The 21,144-nt window shown below is 40.2% G+C and overlaps 1 protein-coding gene across 5 annotated transcripts in view; it reads left to right on the top strand.

The window, feature by feature from the left end:
• Gpm6b (glycoprotein M6B) overlaps positions 1 to 21,144 on the top strand; it is a 134,430-nt gene that overhangs the window by 91,107 nt on the left and 22,179 nt on the right. For 2 of the 5 annotated variants that reach the window (XM_042680492.1, XM_042680494.1), the window contains exons 1-2: positions 6,040 to 6,446; positions 13,715 to 13,834. The exons of 1 other annotated variant lie outside the window; for it this stretch is intronic. In XM_042680492.1, coding sequence (XP_042536426.1) covers positions 6,386 to 6,446; positions 13,715 to 13,834 — 181 coding nt within the window. In that variant the 5' untranslated portion in view covers positions 6,040 to 6,385. Of the gene's footprint in view, positions 1 to 6,039; positions 6,447 to 13,714; positions 13,835 to 21,144 lie in introns of those variants that run through there. 2 more of the 5 variants (XM_042680495.1, XM_042680497.1) reach the window with 1 other exon arrangement.

Below are 21,144 nucleotides of genomic sequence, written 5' to 3'. Positions count from 1 at the left end.
AAAGGATAGCCAAAGGAAACAGGAAAAGAAAGATAGCTTTAAGGCAGTAGTTCTCTGCTAGGGGAGACTTCCCTTCAAGGAGTCATTTGAAAACCTTTAGAAATGTATCCAGTTGTCAAAACTGGGTTGGTTCTATTGGCATCTAATGAGCAAGGCCAGGGTTGTTCCTAAACATTCAAGATACTCAGGATAGCCCTGCAACAAAGAATGGCCCAGCTCCAAGTGTCCCTTGTGTAGAAGTCGAGCAAGCTTGATTGAAGAGACTGGAGAGAAGCCATGGTATTGACCTTGACTTTGCATAGATGGATGTGATTCACAGCCACTGAGGAAAATGCAGAGACTCCCCAAAGTGAGCTTTGGTGCTGCCTGTCTTGTGCCTATTCCTCAGCCTGACATATTGAAACATCTCATGCTACAACTGTTTCTATCATGTAAAACCCAAGCCTGCTCTTGCTCAACTTACACTTTTGGTCTCTGTTAGGAAACAAGAGTGCATAGAGTTTTGTTTTGCTTTGCTTTGTTTGTTTTACCAGAAGAGGGAGGCTCATAATATGCCCCCCCCCCCCGCAAGCTTTTGGCCAGTTCTACAATTTGTTTCAGCAACTCCTCAAAATCCTAATCAGGACATTGCCTGCCATTAAGTAAGTTACCTGAAAGAAGCTTCTCATATGCTCATAATTATTGATTTTACTCAGGTACCTGGCCTGTAACCACTTCTACTATTAAAGAAAGACACTCATGATAATGGCTTCCTAAGCTTTACAATTTTTGAGTGTTTGTATACACCATCCCATTTGATCTGTCCTTTCAGCGCAAAACTCTAGGCAATGCCATTTCCCATCAGAGAGAATATGGTAGACAGGAGCAAGAGCATCAGAAGGGGAATCATAAGAGTAAGACGTCATAGGGCTTGCTGAGTGCTAATGGATCATCTTTGTAATCCTAGTGACTTAGGAAGGAGGCTGAGATCTAAGGATTGTAATTCAAAGCCAGCCTGGATAGAACTGTCTGAGAGACTCCAATTAACCAGCAAAAAAAAAAAAAAAAAAAAAATGGCTCAAGTGGGAGAATAGCAGCCATAGTGAAAATGCTGAATGACAGCATGAGACCCTGAATTCAAGCCCCGGTCCTGGCAAAGAGCAAAAGAAAAGGCAAGAAAAGAAACAAGAAAAGAAAGGAAAGAAATCAGCAGGCATTTTTCAAAACCCCACACTGGAAGCAAAATTTGAAATTTAATTATGGTAATGAAGGACGAAGGCTCTGCCAAATTGATAGAAATCTAATTATGAGGAGGACTCAATTCTAGACTATCGTATTCGAAATTGCTAGCTATAGTTTTATATTTCTAGTTTATGTGTTTTTTTAATGTATGTGCCATTTTAAGAACTATTGATACTGCAGATAATTCTACTTGATAAAAATATATTTTCTGCCTCAAATATATGACTGAAGAGTTCTTGCTGTAGCTCTAATTCTGTTCTTTCCAAGTAAAGAGAAAGCTCAGATGTTTGCAACCAGAACATTACATTTTAGGTTTCTGTCTTGGGTAGTAATGTGAAAATAGGAGTCACTTAACAGAAATTTGTTTGTTTATTAATTTATTGAGACAGGGTCTTGCTATGTAGTCTAGACTCACTTGGACTTCTCTATGTAGCTTTAGCCTGTCCTAAAAACCCCTGATTCTCTCGCCTCAGCCTCCTAAGTGTTGAGATCACAAATGTGTGCCACCACACTTGATCAAAAATTTCTTTTCAAGCAATTTACTTAAAATTCATGCAACTAGGTATGAGAGTTTTTACAGTAAAATATGAAGTGAGGTTCTTTGGTTTTGCAGTTGCTGTGCTAAGTATCGATTTCCTCTGAAGGACAATGAGAATTATAGCAGAATATATTTCATGTTACACAAATGTTCTATGAGCCCTGAAAAATTGCAGAGGAATAAGTTGTTAGAAGAAAGCTGATAATACTCCTCTTGATGTTTAATGACTCCTCACTGAAGAGTGATTTTGAGGTCAAAGCAAAATGTAATTCCAGGAAGTTGGAAAACAGGAATTTGACAAAATCTTTGATATCTTCATGGCTAAGATAATGATATGCAGGTAGAACATTTTGTGCAACTTGAATTTTCAACTGGCTGAGCAACCATAATGTATAACATGGAATGTTGATTTGATGTCCTGCATACAGTAAGTGCCTAATGAATCCCCTTTTCATGTTATTGGTATTGTGATATTCTACCAGTTGCAGTAGATAGGAACACCCTGGTTTGGGAGAGTTTTGTGTGCGAGTAGCCTGTGAATTGCCTGGAGAAAACAGCATTATTTGTTTGTTGTTGTACTTCCTGTACATGTTAGTATGTAGAAGGTTATACCACACATTTTTACTGAGCTGGAAATAATTCTATCAAAGACTTGCAGGTATATGAGGAAAATGATGTGAACCTCCTGTTCTTTTTAGGCAATGTTAGCAATTTCATTGGATTTTTCAATCCAGTACATTTTATGTCAGTATGTTTTATTCCTGCTTCGGCTTTCAGAAATGTTCTGACTATCTTACAACATGGGGATCAAAGAAATAGTTTCAGCTCTGGGAGATATTTCCTTTCCTGTTCAGTCTATATGCCTAGCTTTTCTGGTCCCAAATAGATATATACTTCAAAATATTATGAATGTATTTCTCTTTTCAATCTTGTTGACAACTTTTCTAGCACTTGTTTTTTTTTATTCCAATGGTTTATTATAAACATCAGTGCAATCTGAGGCTGCTTCTGAAGTAGTACAGTGGTAATTTCTAGAACTATCATATATCACTGTTCTAATGAAAATGAAGTTGTGAATAAGACAAAAGTGATGAACTACTCTTTTATCTGTAGTTTTATCCCAAGTAAAAGTAGATGAAACTATTTGCTGGAAGATTTGTAAATATTTTGTTGAATAGTTTTGTGTTTTTTTCATTGTGATTTAGAACTAAGAGTTATCCTTAAATAGGGAATTTAGGAATGTGTCTTACATATTCTGTTTTCCTTATGAAAATAATATTCCTAGCAGAGACAATAGCATTTGCCTCTGATACCAGATTTGAAGCAGCTGAGTCACAAGGATTGCTTGAGCCCGTGGATAAAGTAGAAGCCTGATGCTAGTGGCTCATGCCTGTGATCCTAACTACTCAGATGGCTGATATTTGAAGATTGTAGTTCCAAGTCAGCTGAGGTGGGAAAGTCTGTGAGATTCTTATCTTCAATTAACCACCCAAAAGCTGGAAATGGAGCTGTGGCTCAAATGTTAAACCACTAGTCTGGAGTCAAGAAAGCTAAGGGACAGGGGCTGGGAAGGTGGCTCAGTGGTAGAGTGCTTGCCTTGCATGCATGAGGCCCTGGGTTCAATTCCTCAGCACCACATAAAAGGGGGGAAAAGCCGGAAGTGGCGCTGTGGCTCAAGTGGTAGAGCGCTAGCCTTGAGCTGAAGAGCTGAGGGGCAGTGCCCAGGCCCAGAGTTCAGGCCCCACGACCAGACCCCCCCCCAAAAAAAAAGAAAGCTAAGGGACAGTGAACAGGCCCTAAGCTTAGCCTCCAATACCAGTTGTGCATGCATGTGCACGCACACATGCATGCATGCACAAACACATGAATAAAAATAATATGCTTAAGGAAGAGCCAAGATACCATTCTACTCTGTTAGTTCTCGAATTGCATGCCTTTGTTAGATACTTTTGAAAACCCAGCAACAGGTCATTACTTTTGTCCTGTTTTGTGCTCAGTTGAATTTTGGGTTGAGTTTTCATTTGGAATGCTGTGGGTGGAGGAAACAAGCTTGTCACGCACAAGGACTTGGCACCTTTGTCTGAATGGACTTACATTGTCATTGCCAAACATGTTTAAAGTGCCCCTTTAGGACATCTGGTAAGTTTTCCCATGAAGGTAGTTATATCACAAATGAATCTTTTATTTTTTTCCCCTAACAAGGCACCATTTTAGCCGGCATGCTTCCCTATCCCTTCACCAGGAGACAATAAACCTGGCTGAAGCCATAATTTAAAGAAATGGTTGATTGTAGGCGCAGCCTTCTAGAACACGGGTCAAAGAAAAAAGTGGGGTGTAAAATTAAAAGAAGGTGTTAAAACAGGGTAAACTGGTTTTCAAAACCTTTTCCTCTTTAACATGCCAGAGGTATTGAATGTAAAAGTCATTTGGAGGATTATCTAAAACCAAATCATTAAAAGATCAGGTAAAGGATTTTGAATGCTTTATTTGTTTATATATTTGTTTTTGGTGCCAGTCATACAGCTTGAACTCAGGGTCTGAGATGCTGTCCTTGACCTTCTTTTGCCCACCGCTAGCACTTTACCACTTTAGCCACAGCTCCACTTCTGTTTGTTTCGTTTTTATTTTTCTCAGTAGTTTATTGGAGGCAAGAATCACAGGGGCTTTCTTGCCTGGGCTGGCTTTGTGCCGTGATCCTTAGTTCTCAGCCTGTGGAGTAGCTAGGATTATAGTTGTGAGCCACTAGCTCCGGCTCTTGTTCATTGAAAAATAATATTGAGTGATAAACTCCTAAAACTTGCAAGAGTATATTAAAGAGAGATAGCCTCCAACTTCTTTTTTTTTCTTTTTTGTCGGTCGTGGGGCTTGAACTCTGGGCCTGGGTTCTGTCCCTGCGCTCTTCAGCTCAAGGTGAGCACTCTACCACTTGAGCCATAGCACCACTTCTGGTTTTCTAGTGGTTTATTGGAGATAAGAGCTTCATGGACTTTCCTGCCCAGGCTGGCTTTGAACCGTGATCCTCAGATCTCAGCCTCCTGAATAGCTAAGATTACAGGTGTGAGCCACCAGTGCCCGGCCTCCCAACTTCTTTTATATTTTCTCCCAAGGTAGATGTTATGCCTAACCAACCTACAAACAGAATATTCTAAGTTAGGAAATCCTTCATCCAGTTGTGATCAATGGTAATCTTTGCATTTGTATTTGTCTTGAGTCTGACTGTCTCATTTCCTCCTTTTCCTTTTCCTTTTCTTTTCCCTTTCTCCTTCTTTTCCTATGTGTATGTGAACCAATACTGGAGACTGAACTCAGGGCCTAACTGCTGTCCCTGTGCATTTTGCTCAAGGCTGGTGCTCTACCACTTTTTGATGGGAATTAGAGATAGGAGTCTCACGGACTTTCCTAGTTAGGCTGACTTTGAACTGTGATTTCAGACCTCAGACTCCTAACTAGCTAGGATTACAAGCATGAGCCACAAATGGCTGGCCTGGAGAGTCTGTAGTTATTCTCATGGGTCCAGAGAAGGTATGCAGGCCAGCCAACTGCAAAATGGTTCTATAATACACAGGGCTCATCGTCTCGACAAAGGCTTACATGCTAAAGTGGGATAGGAACTTTTATTCAATAGCATCTGCTTGCGCAAGAAGTCAGGTCAGAGGCACTGTTGGTACCTTAGCTATTTTGCAGATATTTAGAATGTTCTTGAGAATGACTTTTGTTTTGAGTGAGAGGATCCAATGAATAAAACAATATAATATTTGAACAATCACATCACAAAACCATTCTGATCTTTACTAACAAAACCGCCAAAATGTCAGCTAGAGACACTAGTCATACATTACAGTTTTTTAAGAAATAAGAAAAGGTCACTTTTTATTAAGTGGGCTTGAGCAAAAAGAAAAGATCAACTTATCTATCTAGAGGTAATATGAAAAAGAGGTATTTTTAAAAGCAAATAAAATAGACATCACAGGCATATCTTTTAAGTATATTTTACCGGGGTGTGGGCGATAGACAGAATAAATAAGACCTTGATGCCCCTAAAGGGGTGGCCTGGGAAACACGGCACTTGCCTGAGAGACAACATAGATTGTGGCCCGACCAAGTCACGTGGTGGGAGGGGGCTCTTTTCTTTCTCTTCCACATCCTTTCCTCTGATGTCACAAACCTATTCTTCCCTGGGAGAATTAATTAGTATTCATTGGGTGTAGTTGGCTGGAGGAAAGAAGGGAGCAGAGGAGGGGGGCGGAGAGAGAGAGTGAGGGAAAGATCTTAAGAGAGACTGTGAGGAGGAAGAGCTTGGTGGGGGAGCAGGTCTTTCCTGGGCGCCTTGAGAGTCGAGTCTGGGCACAGAGGGGTACAGAATGGCTGTTTTATAACTGGGATCCTCTGTGACGTATTGCTGCTGGCTCCTTGGCACCTATCTCTATGGAACAGTAGGCAGAACGAGATTGACGCTGACAAGACTTTTACATCTTGGAAGGGGCTGTAATCTACTGTAGTGAAGAACAGAGCCTCTCAATCAGGCGGTGTGAATACGAGACCGAGGGGAGTCCAAAAGAAAAGGAAGAGGAGGGGAAAAAAGTGTGTGTTGGGAGAAAGCAAGGAAAAGCATTTTTGGTGGATGGTATGAAGCCAGCCATGGAAACTGCAGCCGAGGAAAATGCTGAACAAAGCCAAGAGAGAAAAGGTACCCTGTACTCTGACAATAGCCTGTTTAAAGCTTTTCACTGAGGGCGCTTGGAAAGGGTTAGCCTGGTTTTGTGTCTTTTAAAATGACTCTGAAACAATCCCTATGGCATACTCTTGTTTTAGGGTGTTTTACCCCCTGTGGACTGATATTCAATTGATAAAGCAGCCTGTCTTCAATCTAGTCCTGTTGTAAATCTTCCTGCGGAACAACGTATTTCATAGAAGGTTGTCCACAGTTGTCACCTTGGGCAGCTGCATTGGGGAGATTGTCTTTTTTTTTTCTGCTATAATAAATGAGAACTTAGATCCAATGTTCTGCATGTTATATTCTGGGGACATGGAATATACTGTTTTCTGCCAACCCTGGGGAAAACTAGAGGGTATGCATGCTAATTATGCTTTTCTTCCATTAAGAGTGGAATGATTTGGACATTGTCTAATTTCCTTCCTCTAATATGATTGTTGTTTCTGTGTACCAGGCTCTGGATGTGACACGTAATAAAACATTTACAGTTGGAGCTTGAGGGAGAGGGGACATAGGCTCTGTCACCTAACACTGATGGAAAGGAGAAAAGGGGGGGGGGTTCTTATGCTAATTATGATTTAAAGATTTGGGAGAGGAAAATGAATAAAGGTCCTGTTGATCATGTCAAAATTTTGATGCACAGATTAGGTCTTTGGAGAGATCAGTATTTTGCAGTTAAAAGAAAAAAAAGGCAGAAAACTGAAGCTATAATTAAATTTCCTTTCGTAAATAATGACTGATGTCAAGTTTGACACTCCGTGGAATCAGCTCAGCCACTGTTAGGTTAATGACATCGCACTGCATTGTAATTGATCTCTCTCACCCAAAGATAGAAACTGTCACAAATGCACAGAAACGTGCTCTCTAACTGCAGTGGCTCAAATAGCAAAAGCCATCATGTTAAGGTCATTTCTCATAGCCTTGACGCCTAATGACAGTTACTAAATAATAGTAATTCTTCAGGATGAAGGCGTAACTGTTTTCCTTATGAATAATTTGCAGTTTGAACCATATGAAATTGCTGAGAGTTAACCATTTTAAACCTACAAAACCAGCATCCATATGTAGGCTCGACTGCATGCTAGGGTAGAGGCTGCATGTTATGTAAAGGATTTATTCTACATACATTGACATTGATTCCGAATAGACCAATTTCATTTCCAAAATTCAGTTTTTAGAAATATGAGAAAATCCACATAGCATGAAATTTTCCATTGTATTTTTAAGTATATGATTCATTGACATTAAATGCATAGCATTTTAATTTTAAAGTTGCTAGTTTAATTCAGTTTTTGTACCAAACCGACCTTTTCCTCAACCAGAAAAAAAAAATCCATTTTTTTCTTGTATGTGTCTGCCCTCCCCCCTTAACCTATGTGAATCATGAAAGAGTAATAAAAATACGAGACACTCGGGAATATTTGTCAAGCTAAAGAAGTAAAAGTTTGAAGGTTCATTATTATTAATTAGTAAGTTGATTACATGCTTTAGGATAAAAGAACTGCATGGTCCTGAAAAAGACTATCAAATTTGTAGCATTTTCCCCCTAAAGTAGAGATGATTTCGTTTTGTACATGCTTTATGTAACGTTTACCCATGACAGATAGAACCATTTGGGCCTCTGCAACACATTTTAGTCTGTACAAGATCATACTACTTGTAAGTATGTAAGTAAGAAAAGCACATATAACCTATATAGAAACTCTACATTAAATTTTCTCATCATTATTTAGTCTTATGGGTTACTATTATGTCAATTAAATGTTTAATGACAGGTCTACAGGTCCCTACTCCACCCATTACAATTGGCATACGAAAAATTTTAGCCTTAGCTTTAGAGGCAAAATTAGAAACGAAAGATTATTCTTGAAGGAACTTTAGAAAGCACCACAATTTATAAATATTAGTTATTTGTTAAATAACACAGAACTAACAAGCTACCAAAACATAGCATCATATATATAACAGAAGCTAAAATAAGAAGATGGGCCAGGAAATTTGTTTTTACTGATCTGCAGCATCATTATGGGAAACACTAACGTGTTCATCTAGCTTATCTTCAAATCTTTATTTAGAACAAGTTCAGCTCCACAAGATTACAACTCACCCAAGTTTCTTCCTAGTTCCCCAGTTTGTTGGACTCTTATCATTCAGGTGCACCTAAAACAAAAGCTACATCAGGTCATGTGTGCTTGTCATTGCAGGCTTACTTCTTCAGGTTTCATTTTGTTTAGAAAATAAATGTTTATTTCATTAACATTTAAAAAATTGAAATCATAACAAAAAATGTACCCTATAATTCTGGACCTGGTAGAGTCCCTCCCTCCCTCCCTCCCTTCCTCCCTCCCTTTCTTTTTCTTTCTCTCTTCCTCACCCCTTTCAGCAAGGGTTCTTATTTCCTGACTACAATCCTAGGCATGTTGCAACTATACACAGAGGTTTTGTTTTTTTTTTTTTAATTCCTGTCAGTTCAGTTCTTCCTTTCCTACTTGTTTTCAATTGTTGCTGATAGGGAAAAATGCCCAACTTCATTTGGGGTGTTACTGCCCTATGGCTAATACCCAATAGCTTGTGAACTAATAGGGTTGTATAATTATTGCTGTGTCTGTTAAATTAAACTTGACGTTTCTAGTTGGTGTCCTCTCCTGGAGGGAGTTTAGGCAGGACAACGCCTCTGAGCTATTATGATTCAGTCACTCCTACAGAAATCTGTTTCTTTAGAAAGTCAATCGGAATGGTTTGTTCCTAGTTCAGACAAGAGTAATCTAAATCTTTACAAAACCAAAGCATTTGCACTTTTGAAATTGTGTGTTCTTTTTAACAGAATACTCTATCAACCAGAATTCACACAAGGTGTTAGGCAGATATTCAGGGATTTTTATGGGAAGCAAGCAGGTTTTCTCAGATGGATGTGTGAAATGCCATATTACTGAAATATGATTTTTAAATTGAGAGCATTAAAATATGAGGATTGAAAAGCATATTCACTGAAATGGAATAAGTGGAGAAAATGAATAAGACAAATCAAAGGAAATAGATAATGGGATCCAGTAATAAAAAGATATGGTTAGGTTTCCATTTATTTCAGTGGAATATTACTTGATGTCAATTTATTTGTGAAAACAGATGCATCTAGAATTGCAGAGAGTACATGTGGTTAGTGGGTAGACAAACAATTGAATTATAACAACTCTAGTTGTTCTATTATGTACAAATAAATCTGAGTAGGATGAAAATTATTTTATTGCATGTAGGAAAATGGAATTTACTCAAATAATTATAGTCAGGGTAGTTCACTTCCTATGAACCATTCTGAACTCAATTCCAGAATCCAGACATTAAATTAAGCTCCTAATCACATAGGAAGGAAAACATAGTATGTTGGAAAATTATTTAATTTAAAATAAACTGTAGGATATGGTCTGAGTAAAAAATAATGGATTTCAATGCTTGATAAGAAATGTACTCATTACCTTGCCCATGTAATTGTAACCCTCTGTATGGTGTTTTCACAATAAAAAATAAATAAAGAAAAATTTAAATTTAAAAAAATAATGGATTTAAATAATAGACTTATTTACAAGATTAACTGATCTATTTTAACCCTTTTGATCAAATACAAGTGATTACATATTTTTAATTTATCAAAATGTATCACATCAGGCTCTTTTATTTATTTGCTTATTTTTTCAGGAAGAAAAGCATGCCTTTAAACTCTATCACTTGTATGCTAAAAATCCAAAGGGACACATTTAACATGTTGAATAATGATTTAATGAGCTAAGCTAATATTTTTTCCTTCCCTCACTCTCTCTCTCCCAGTTTTTCCCTCCCAATCCCACCCATAAGTTGTATAGTTCGTTTTCTTCATTGTGTCTAGTTAGTACCATTGCTGCATTTGTTCACCCTTTGTCTCTCCATTTCTGTGCCCCCCCTTACACTCCTAAAGACAGATAAATGAACAAATAGAGAAAAAGGAAAGAAAACAAAAACAGCGAAAAAGAAAAAGCCCTCTTATTTTCATTTCCTAAAGTTCATTTCGATAAATATTATTTTGTATCAGATACACACAGGCATTGTGCCTCTCTGTTCTTCTCCTAAGAGTAATGAATTTTTATTGACATTGTCTAAATTCTTTATGTGAATCTGATACAGAGAAAGTTTTAGATGTAGTTATTCTCTGTAAGGATTTGCCAAGGTGGACATCTGAAGAGATGGTATCTAGAGAATAGTCTGTAGAAAAGAGTGTGTAGCCAGATGGTGCAGCACATATGTGGTAGGTGTGATATGGCATCATTTGATGTTTTTTTTTTAAGAAAATTTAAATGTGGAGAAAGATCTTGATGAGCCATCTGATGTATCTGCTACTTTATTATCAATTCTGTGAGCATGCTTTTTAAGGCTTAGCCTTGCTATTTCATTAGAAAAGAAGAAATCTGGCCCATTTCTGGAAATGTCTATTTGGGTTTTTTTTGGGGGGGGGAACTGAGTTGTAAATCTAAATTAAGATTGCAATGCAGATCACATTTCTCTGATACTTGGAAGCACAGGTCAATTTAGAGTAAGTGATCTTAATAAAATAATTGCTCAGTCTTGCTGCATTTAAGAACATGCAGAACAGCCAGGGTCACCCTGACATAAACTTCCCTTCACTGAAGATGAAGTAATTGGATTGTTGCAGAGATTCTCCCTTGCTCTTTTATCCTTTGGACCCACTGAGTATACACTTGAGGTAGTTTGCCAGAACTAGGAGTGGCTCTGAGCTGGAGGTAGAAAGCGCCACACATTGGCTTTTAAGAGGAGGCTGTAATCCAAGCTTTGCCAGTGCGCATTGTTGCTCATCATTTGTTCTCATATTCATTGAATAATGTTCTTTTCTGAAATGTCATCCTCTGTCCTCTCAGCTCACATAGCATTGAATGGGCACTCACTCAGGCATCCTTAGGAGTAGTATATAATACTGGGTGTAACCACATTTTTGTTGGTTGGTGGCAAATTAAATAGCCAACAACTGTGCCACAGAGAAGAATTTGGATCAATAGCCAGCCCAGTGGTATTTCTTTTTCACTGAGCATAGAATAAGAGCTAATAAAATAATGCTCTATTTTATAGTTTGGCTTATTAATTAACTTTTTTATATATTCAAACCTTGCTAGGCTCTATCAATATACATTTTCTGTAGAAGACCAAGTAACAAATATTTTGGCATTGCTGGCCACAGATTTCTATTGAGCCTTCTCACATCTGCCACCAACTTGTAAAAATGTCCATAGATAATAAGTGGGTATGACCAGGTTCCAGTAAGAATTTATTTATAAAAACAAAAGCCCACTGGGCCAACCTTTCCTCTAGTCTGTTGTATTGTTATGACTTTCCTTTAATGTTGTAACTAATGGCTGAAAAGGAAAGATGACAAATATGGCTTTGAAAATACCAGGGAATGTCTTCTTTCCAGACAGCAGTGCTTGTTACCTAGTCATTTCCAATGATGATTTCCTAGATGCTGAGAAGCAGTCCAACCTAAGTTCGTTTGATTAGCCTTGTCACCAGATCACATTAAAAGGGCGATGGCGGCTCACACCTGTAATCCTAGCTACTCAAGAGGCTGAGATCTGAGAATCTTGGTTCAAAGCCAGCCCTGGAAGGCAAGTCCATGAGACTCTTATCTCCAACTAACTAGTAAAAAGCTGGAAGTAGAGCGGTGACTCAAATGATAGAGTACTAGCTTTGAGTGAAAAAGTTAAGGGACAGTGCTTATGGTCTGAGTTCAAGCCCCAGTGTCAGAAAAAAATAATGCATCCCTGGAGGCAGGTTACACAGTTCCACAACCAGACTCCTCCTCTTCCTCCCTGCTGAGTGAGCTTGCACAAAAGATCATTCCTTTCTTGCTATCTCTCCACTCTTCATTTGCCATGATAAAATAATACTTTCCTAGGATGACTGTGACAAATGAGGCTCCAGGCAACACGTGCTTGCTAACACAATGGTCAAACACATTGTAAGCACTGCACAAATGAGAGCAACTAAAACAACTTCATCGTACCCAAATAGGTTTTCCTTTTCTTTTGAAATCAGACATTATCCTACCCTGAAGCCAAAAAGGTTTTCTCTAAAACAACACCTACAAAAGGACGTCTCTGCTTCTCTACCTAGTATTTCTTGAGTGACCAGAGATCCTGGAGAGTGGAACTGGGATTATGTAAAGGCTGAGATTTTCAGTAAACAAAGCCAAGGCCTTTGCTTATTTTGTTGCTTGTGCTTATTCACTTGGTCTTTATCTACAGAGACCTGAGGTGCCACAATGAGCATTGGGATCCTGTCTTCTGCTGGGATCTTTACCTCCTTCCATGTCAGAAGCATTTCTTACTCCTTAAATAACTGTACTACCCCAGAGTACCTACCCCCTTATTAGGTTTTATGGAATTTTCAGGTATAAACTGGCCATAGTGACCTTACTGTTGTGCAGATAATAGTTATCAATAACCTTCTCTGTACTAGGCTATTTGGTAGGTATTTTTCTTTCCAACCCTCTAAGAGGGAAATGTGTGACCAGAGAGAGAACTGAGTCCCTGGAAGAACAATTGTCACCTCAGTAGTGAGCAAGAAGAGGTTTGAGCCTAAGACCCACAGCCTTTTCTCTATAATACAGCAAAAGATCATTGAAACACGGTTTAATCCAGAACATTGAAGGCCCGACTTCCTGAGTTGAAGATGAGGTGACAGAGAATGCCACAGGTGTCAGGGAGGGCAGACATTTCATGCAAGATTCATCAGGCCATGGAGTAATTTGCCAGCTTTTTAGGACTGGAACTGGGTACCATTAGAGAGAGTCTCTGCTTACCTTTGCCTGTGCAGCTGGCAATAATTATAGTGCTCTGCTGGTCTCAAAAGGAAATCAACAGAAAGAAAAATATATTGTAAGGAGCCCAATTTTATCTCTAGATAGTATCCTCCCCAAATGAGCATTTGATGTGTGTAAGGGTGTTGGGGGATGGAGAAAATAAGCAAAGGAAAGAAAATTTTGGTGATTTGTGTAAACTCCAATTCAAACACGGAGAAAGAGACTCCATTGTGAACTTACCATGCTAAGTTGAGAACCTGATATGGAAAGTTTGCATTTTGAGAGCCCAGAATTTTAACTCCCCATTTCCTTTAACTATGTAGTAAAAGAATAAATAAAAATGCTGATATAGAATCTTTGCTGGAGATAGACACTGACTCTTTGCCACTGAAATTGGCAGTGAACAGCAGAGCTGAAATGGAAATTGGCAGGTACCACTGGATGTACCCAGGCTCAAAGAACCACCAGTACCGTCCCGTGCCAACCCTGGGGGACAGGGCTGGCCCCTTGAGCAGTCCAGGTAAATACAGCCTTGGGTTGAATGCTAATAGCAACTCAATTGTTATCTTTACTATGATTTGTGATGGCTCTTTCAGTGTGGTGATATTTTATGTTTTGCCTGATGCATTCATTTGTTGACAAGGGTGTGGGTAAAAATTAAGCTCTTTGACATTTTAAAAATCATCTTTCATTTTCTCGCCCCCTTACCATTCCACTCCATATTTCTCCCCTTTTCTCTTTGCTCACCCCCGCTTCTCCTTCTCAAAGGGAGCAGTGTACAGTAAGACAAGCCTTAGGGTGACCCCCAAAATTTCCTCTGTCTAAACCAGTAACAAGGGAGTGGAACCACACAGGTCCCCACCACTGGGGCCCAAAAATGGGCTGGAACAGTCAAGAAGCTTTAGCTTCTTGGGGATCCTGAGCATCTTTCTAACAAGGTCCAGGCATCTTTCAAACCCCTTTACTTTGCACTACCCTCTTTTGATTGCCTTTGAGAATGAAAAATCACAGCCTGTGAAGTTAGAATTGGTAACTGTGTATCGGACTCCCACCAGGTAGGTTCTTTGGACTCAGTTGCCATTCTCCTTGCTTATGAAGAATGCTGGTCTCTCAGATCACTGGTATCAAGTCTGAATGAAATGTGTATGAGTTGATTTCAGGACTTAGGGTGGGGAGGATGCTGAGTGGGATGAACATTCACCCACTTGAATCCTCAAAGTCTACATGTGTTCATATTCAGCTCAGTGATTTTGCCAACATACAATTGTAGTTCAAAGTGTAAAATGCGATCTTCATGGGCTGGTGGTGAGTCGGATAAACAAAATTGTAAGCTTAAAATGTTACTATGATTTTGTGTCAACCCATGTCATTTCTTCCAAATGGGTGCGTACTTTCTCAAGCTACTCTGCGGACAGAGGATCATGGTCCAAAGTTAGTGTGAGAGTCTGTATGAAGAACAGATTAAAAACAAAAGGACATACAAAAGGCTATCAAGTAGTAGTGCATTTGCTTAGCAAGCAGGAGACCCTGAATTTAATACTCAGTACCACAAAAAAGGAGATTGGATTGAGCATCCATTCTTAGAGTTTTTTTTTTTTTTAAAGAAAGTAATAGAGGTGTAGAGTGGCTAGAATCTGGACTTACAATTTTCTATTAGATACGATATATTTGTATTAATATTCATCAGTTAAAAGAATGAAGTACTAATATATACTATGACATGAATGACCATTAATACATGGTATTAAATAAAAATAAAAAGTCAGACCAAATGAGTGACTTTGTTCATACAACAAGTAGATTGGGCTGGGTGCCATCAGTTCACATCTGCAATCCTAGCTGTCCAGGAGGCAGAGCCCTGGAGGATCCTAGTTCTAAGACAGCCTGGGTATAGAAAAGTCTAGGAGACTCCCATCTCCAATTAGCAAAATGCTTGACTGGAAGCTTGGTGGTAGAGCACCCGCTGTGTGCAAGAAAACCAAGTAAGATCACAAGGCCCTGAGTTCAAGCCTCCAAATTGGCACAAAAAACAAGAGGCTGCCAGAGACTAGGGGAAGTGCGGATGGGCACATGGATCTCTCTTGGGGTGAAGAAAGCATTCTACAATTAAATTGTGGTGACAGATGCATTACTCTATAGACATACCCCAAACAATTGAATTGTACCATTTAAAACGCATGAATCTTGCAGTACCCAAGTTATATCTGTGTGCTTTTGACCCAATCACCAAACTTTGGAATATGCACAGCAGTTCTAAGCAGCAGTTGAAGCTGAGAACATACAAGGTTCCAGTTAATCTCCTGAAATAGGTTTGTTTGAGAATCCTGAGGCGATTGTGGTTTTTGGAAGGTATCGTTGTGTGAACATGGTGTTCACATGATCCCATACATGAAGCCTGGCACCAGCCCCTTGGGCCATTCAGGTTGGGGTTTGGCACCAAGGAAATTGTGGTTACCATGTTTGTGTTTTATTTTCCCCTGCCAAATGGATTAAGCAGTAAAATAAAATGTTTTAAAATCCTTAGTCCTCTGGGTTTGAGGAATTCTCGAATAGTGTGAGATTTTGCCCAATTCCCACAATATCAAGTTGCTGGGACGTTACAAGGAAGTATCTTGTGAGCAAATAGCTTCCTACAAGGGGAAAAAAGACCTAACTGAATTTGATTTGAAGAAGTGTCTTCCTAGATCCTGAAGTAGTCTCCATCCATACAGTTTTAATTTTTGTGGGCACTGACTGCAATTTTTGTTTTAAAAAAATACTTCTAAAGCCCAAGCCGTTGAGGTCATTTGTGTCTGAAACTGGCTGCAGAGATCTTATACTTGATAGTTTAGAGACGATGGCGCAGGCCATGGACTGAGAGGACCTGATTCAGGCATGTTATCACCTTCCTGGGCCATTTAGACATTTTATTGGCTTCCAAACGAATGCAGTTGCCATTCTGCACTTGCATTCCAAACCAGATGGTGTGAGGAGAAAAAATAGATAATTCCATATGGCTCTGGTGTGCTTTCTCCCTTACCTCCCCCTGCCCTCTTTCTTTCCATCTTTCTTGATTTCTTTCTATGGGGGAAAGGGGATTTTGATACAGTTTAACCAGAAACCCTTTCCTAAAGGAACATATCTCTTAGCCATGTGGTCACTATACTAGAGATGCTATCTCCTTGCCCCCACCATCTTTATTCCCCCTGGGAAGATCAAAATGATTCCAGTGCCCTTGGCCTTGATTGATTTTTTCCATTTTTGTTTGCCTTTTCTTTCTAATGTAACTTCCCAGTAAAAGTTATATGTTTAGGACTTGACTAATTACTCTTTTACCATCTGTTTCGATTTCTTTATGTATTTTAGCTCCTTGGAGCAGGCAGTGTCCACATTTTGGCTAGGCCACATGAACAACCCCCCGTCAGGCTGCCTGGGGTCCTAGGCCTGGGATCGTGGTGCAACACAAGTGACAAAAGGAATATCTAAGAAATGATAGGAGCTTAAGAGAAATGTCAAGTGTCTCCCATCTGCCTCAACATAATTCAGCGACTTGAAAGATGCTATTCCTTAATATAGGCTATAAACTAATGGACTGAGACTGACTATCCAGCCAGGTCCTGGTAGCTCATGCCTGGAATCCCAGCTATTCAAGAGGTTGAGATCTGAAGATCACAGTTTGAAGCCAGCCCGGACAGAAAATTTGGAAATAATCTTCTCTCGAATTAGCTAGCAGAAAGTCAGAAATGGAGGCATGGGTACCAGCCTTGAGTCAGTGTGAGGCCCTGAGTTCAATCCCCAATACTGTTCTCCTCCTCCTCCCCCCCTCAAAAAAAGAAACCAAGAATGACTGTTTATATACTAGTACATCTTCAGAACTTCAGAATTCAACCTGAGAAGTATGGAGCAGAATAACCACCCACCAATTCCCTGTCTTCCAGATTCACATTGCTCTAATGCTTGGGTTGAGATGGCCGTACATAACTCCACAAGTCCAGACTCCACAGGTCTCATATGTAGATCATACAGGGAGTGGGGAGCTGGGTGAATTTGGAGATTTAGTAAGAAGCCCCAGTGTGATATGCACTGCCAAGTCCTTGCTGTGACTCAGGTCTCATGGTTGGAAGGCTGTGTTATCTGCCCAGGTGCAACCTCAGGCAGGCTCCCTGAGAACTGCAGCCTTTATCTTCCTGCTCCCTGTGCTGTGAAGCATAGGACTTCCCTCTCACAAATGCACTCTGTAACCTGACACCTGTGGGTGTGAGCCCTGGGAAATGCTATTTGATTTTTGCTATTGTTCTTTACTTATTCTTTACCTCTACTTGCAAGGCCACTAAATTTAAGGTCTTTTCTGAAAAAAAAATGATAATCTATTTTGAGAAGGCAATCTCTTATCTTTGCATGCACCCTTGGCTCTCCATCTGTGGCTATATGTCCACTGTGACCCATAGGCTGATCACATGAGTCGTACTGTTCCACAGAGGCTGGGGTAGAAGCTTTCTGAGTAGATACAGCTGAAGCCAGGGTAGTGCATGGTCTGAGGGACACTTCCAGTCACTTAAAATTTCTGGTTTGGTGGAAGAAGTGTCAAGCACAGCACAAGCACAGTGTAGTCAGCTTCATGCTGGGAAGTGCCTTAGTTTTTCAGAATTGTTTTTTGTGTTTGGCTTTTACAAAAATGTGAACTGTATTATAGTAACTATTTAACAAAGACTCATATATATATACTGCATATAAAATAAGCAATATATAGTACATTATAATATTGTATAGATATAATAAGCAATATGTTTCTAAATATATTTCTTTTTTTTTTTTTTTTGGGTCCGGTCGTGGGTCCTGAACTCTGGGCCTGGGCGCTGTCCCTCAGCTCTTCAGCTCAAGGCTAGCGCTCTACCACTTGAGCCACAGTGCCACTTCCAGCTTTTTTCTTTTTGCTTATGTAGTGCTGAGGAATCGAACCCAGGGCCTCTGGCATGCAAGGCAAGCGCTCTAACCCTGAGCTACCTTCCCAGCCCCTAAATATATTTCTTATGAATATACTATATGTATAAACATATGCATTATTATATATGTTGCTTATTTAGTGAAGATAGTTATATATATATATATGTACATATGTATAAATCACAGACGCATATGAAACACTCCTTGATTGCTTCCAGAGTTTTATATGCTGTACTGTCAGTGTGTATTTCAGTGTTGGTGTGACTGGCTTGCTGGGCATGCGTGGTATCCACTTCTGTGGCCTCTTGAACTTGTATCTGCTCCTTGTTTCACACAAAGATAGCAGAGAGGAGAAGCAAATTAATCACAGTGAGTCCTGACTTGGAGCTGTTTGTCAGGGATGATTATAGCCTGAGTAAATTCAGTCTTTTATAAGTAGTGACATCTGGCCTTTGTTTTCATTATGATATCCGTCATGCTACATTTCCAGCTAGACTTAGTCATTTTCCTTTGCGATCTTTCACATACCTGCCTTGAGGGGTAAAAGTAGCTGAGGCCGGGTGCCTGTGGCCCATGCTTGTAATGCTAGCTACTTAAGAGACTGAGATCTGAGGGCTATGGTTCAAAGCCAGCCTAGACAGGAAAGCCTGTGAGACTCTTCAATTAACCACCAAAAAGCCAGAATAGGAGCTGTGGCTCAGGTGGTAAAGTATTAGCCTTGAGTAGGGACAACACCCTGGCCCTGAGTTCAAGCTCCAGGGCTAGCAAAGAAAAAAAAAGTAGCTAGGAACTAGATGAAGTGGGCCACTTGTTTTTACTTTATATCCAGTTTGTATGCTTTCAGATGTTCTGGTTCATTCCCAATATATACAACTTGTTTCCCTGTGTACAGTTAATACCTGTGTACGGTTAATCAAAGTGGGTTTTGTCCTAAGTGGAATGGGCTGGGTATGACAAGTTATGTGCTTTCTCTGAAGAGCATCATGTGTATTTTATCTGCACTGTCCTTCCAAAAAGTCCTCCAAAGTTCTACATCAGAGAGGTGATCGCCTATCACTTTAAGTCCTCAGAAAAGGGAGCCTTTCTGGTTCTCAGCACAGCGCAGAGGATGACTTATGTTCTGTCTTAATGATTTGGGGCCTCCTGTCACCTGCCAGTCCACACTACTCAGTTCATATGGCTCCTGCCTTTCGCCACCTTCACTCTGCAAAGGGTTTCCCAGCCCTTTTAAATTGCTCGTATGTGTTGTAGAGTTCAACTTAACCAACATTAAAACCACCACCAACAACCACCAAAGGCTTGTTCTGAGGGATAATTGCACTACATCTATATCAAGTACCCATTTGGTAAGTCTTGACTTCCATGTGTACCTAGATGACTAACACCACAGGCAGACTGCTGAGGGCCCTATCAATCTCCAGTTTCCTATGGGTGCCCCCTGTCCCAGTAACTACGAATTTGCCCTCTCTCGATTTCTTTCTGAACTTATTTGCCTTTTCTAGAATGGCCCTTATGAAGATTGGTTCCCATAAATCCTCACCTTTGCTCACTTATCCATTCCTATAAACAGTTGTGTTACATTGGTTGCTTAATAAACTCCATGACTTTTTTATCCTTCCTGCTTCTTCTGACGATACCCTGCCCTCTTGGAATAAAACTCAGAAAAACCCATTCTGCTACCACCTACTGCTGAAGACTTTAGTTTGCACCCACGCCAGTCCAGCCTACACAGCAGTGCCAGATTAGGCGCTTACAAGCACTTCTCACTCAGATGATGTCACTCGCCTGCACAAAATCTTTCCCCCTCCCACGGCTGCAAATGAAACAGGAGTCTCAGGCTGGCTCAGACGCCTCCGCCTGATGGGGCAGGGCCCACCTGCTTTTCGAGCTTCTCCTCACACCACCCTGGTGTCCTTGAGAATCGCAGCCCACACCATGATCCCCATCATCCACTCTGCTCTCTGTATCTTGCCACAGGACATTCTGTTCCTCGAGGCCCGTCCATGCTCTTGCTATCCTTTCAGTAGCTCTCGGTCGAGGACTTCTCCCCCAGTGCCTCTATGTCACAGCTCTTTTTATTCTAGTTAAAAGTTATCCTTCTCTGGGCACCTGTGGCTCAGCCTATTATCCTAGTTACTCAAGATGCTGCCATTTGAGGATCACAGTTTGAAGCCAGCCCAGGCAGGAAAGGCCATGAGACTCTTACCTTTAATTAATCTCATAAAAACCAGAAGGGGAGCTGAGGCTTAAAGTGGTAAAGTGCTAACCTTGAGTGAGAAAGCTCAGAGACAGTATCCAGGTTCTGAGTTCAAGCCCCATAACTGAGCAAAGCCAATTTTTTTTGTTCTGTCGTGGGTCTTAACTCTAGGCCTGGGCGCTATCCATCAGCTCTCCAGCTCAAGGCAAGTACTCTACCACTTGAGCTACAGTGCCACTTTCAGTTTTCTGTGGTTAATTGGAGATAAGAGTCTCACAGACTTGCCTGCTCTGGCTAGCTTTGAATGGCGATGTGATCCTCAGATCTCAGCCTCCTGAGTATCTGGGATTATAGGCATGAATCACCAGCGCCCAGGTCAAAACCAATTGTTTTAAAGTTATCTTTCATGTTTGTGTGTTGCTCCCCATCAATCCCCAAACCCCAACACAGTGTCCCACCACAGCACTTCCCACGTAGCAGTGGCAAAATCAATGGACGCTCACTCTATGAATGAGATCAGGAAAATGGAATTCTGTCCTCTAGAAGGTCAAGAAAGCTGAGCACCATGAAAGTTCGACATTGCTTCCTAAAGCTCTTCCTGCTCTACAATATGTTATCTGAATTTACAACTAGCTTTTTCTACTTAACATCAGTCTTCTCCAGTACCCTGCTACTTTGCCAGGTTAAGAGAAAACATGTGATCTTTGGGA

Source organism: Dipodomys spectabilis, unplaced genomic scaffold (genome assembly GCF_019054845.1).
Source record: "Dipodomys spectabilis isolate Male_0828 unplaced genomic scaffold, ASM1905484v1 ptg000061l, whole genome shotgun sequence".
In the NCBI taxonomy this organism is placed as follows: Eukaryota; Metazoa; Chordata; class Mammalia; order Rodentia; family Heteromyidae; genus Dipodomys; species Dipodomys spectabilis.
The sequence above is the reverse complement of the archived record's forward strand: the minus strand, read 5'-3'. Positions and strand labels throughout refer to the sequence as shown.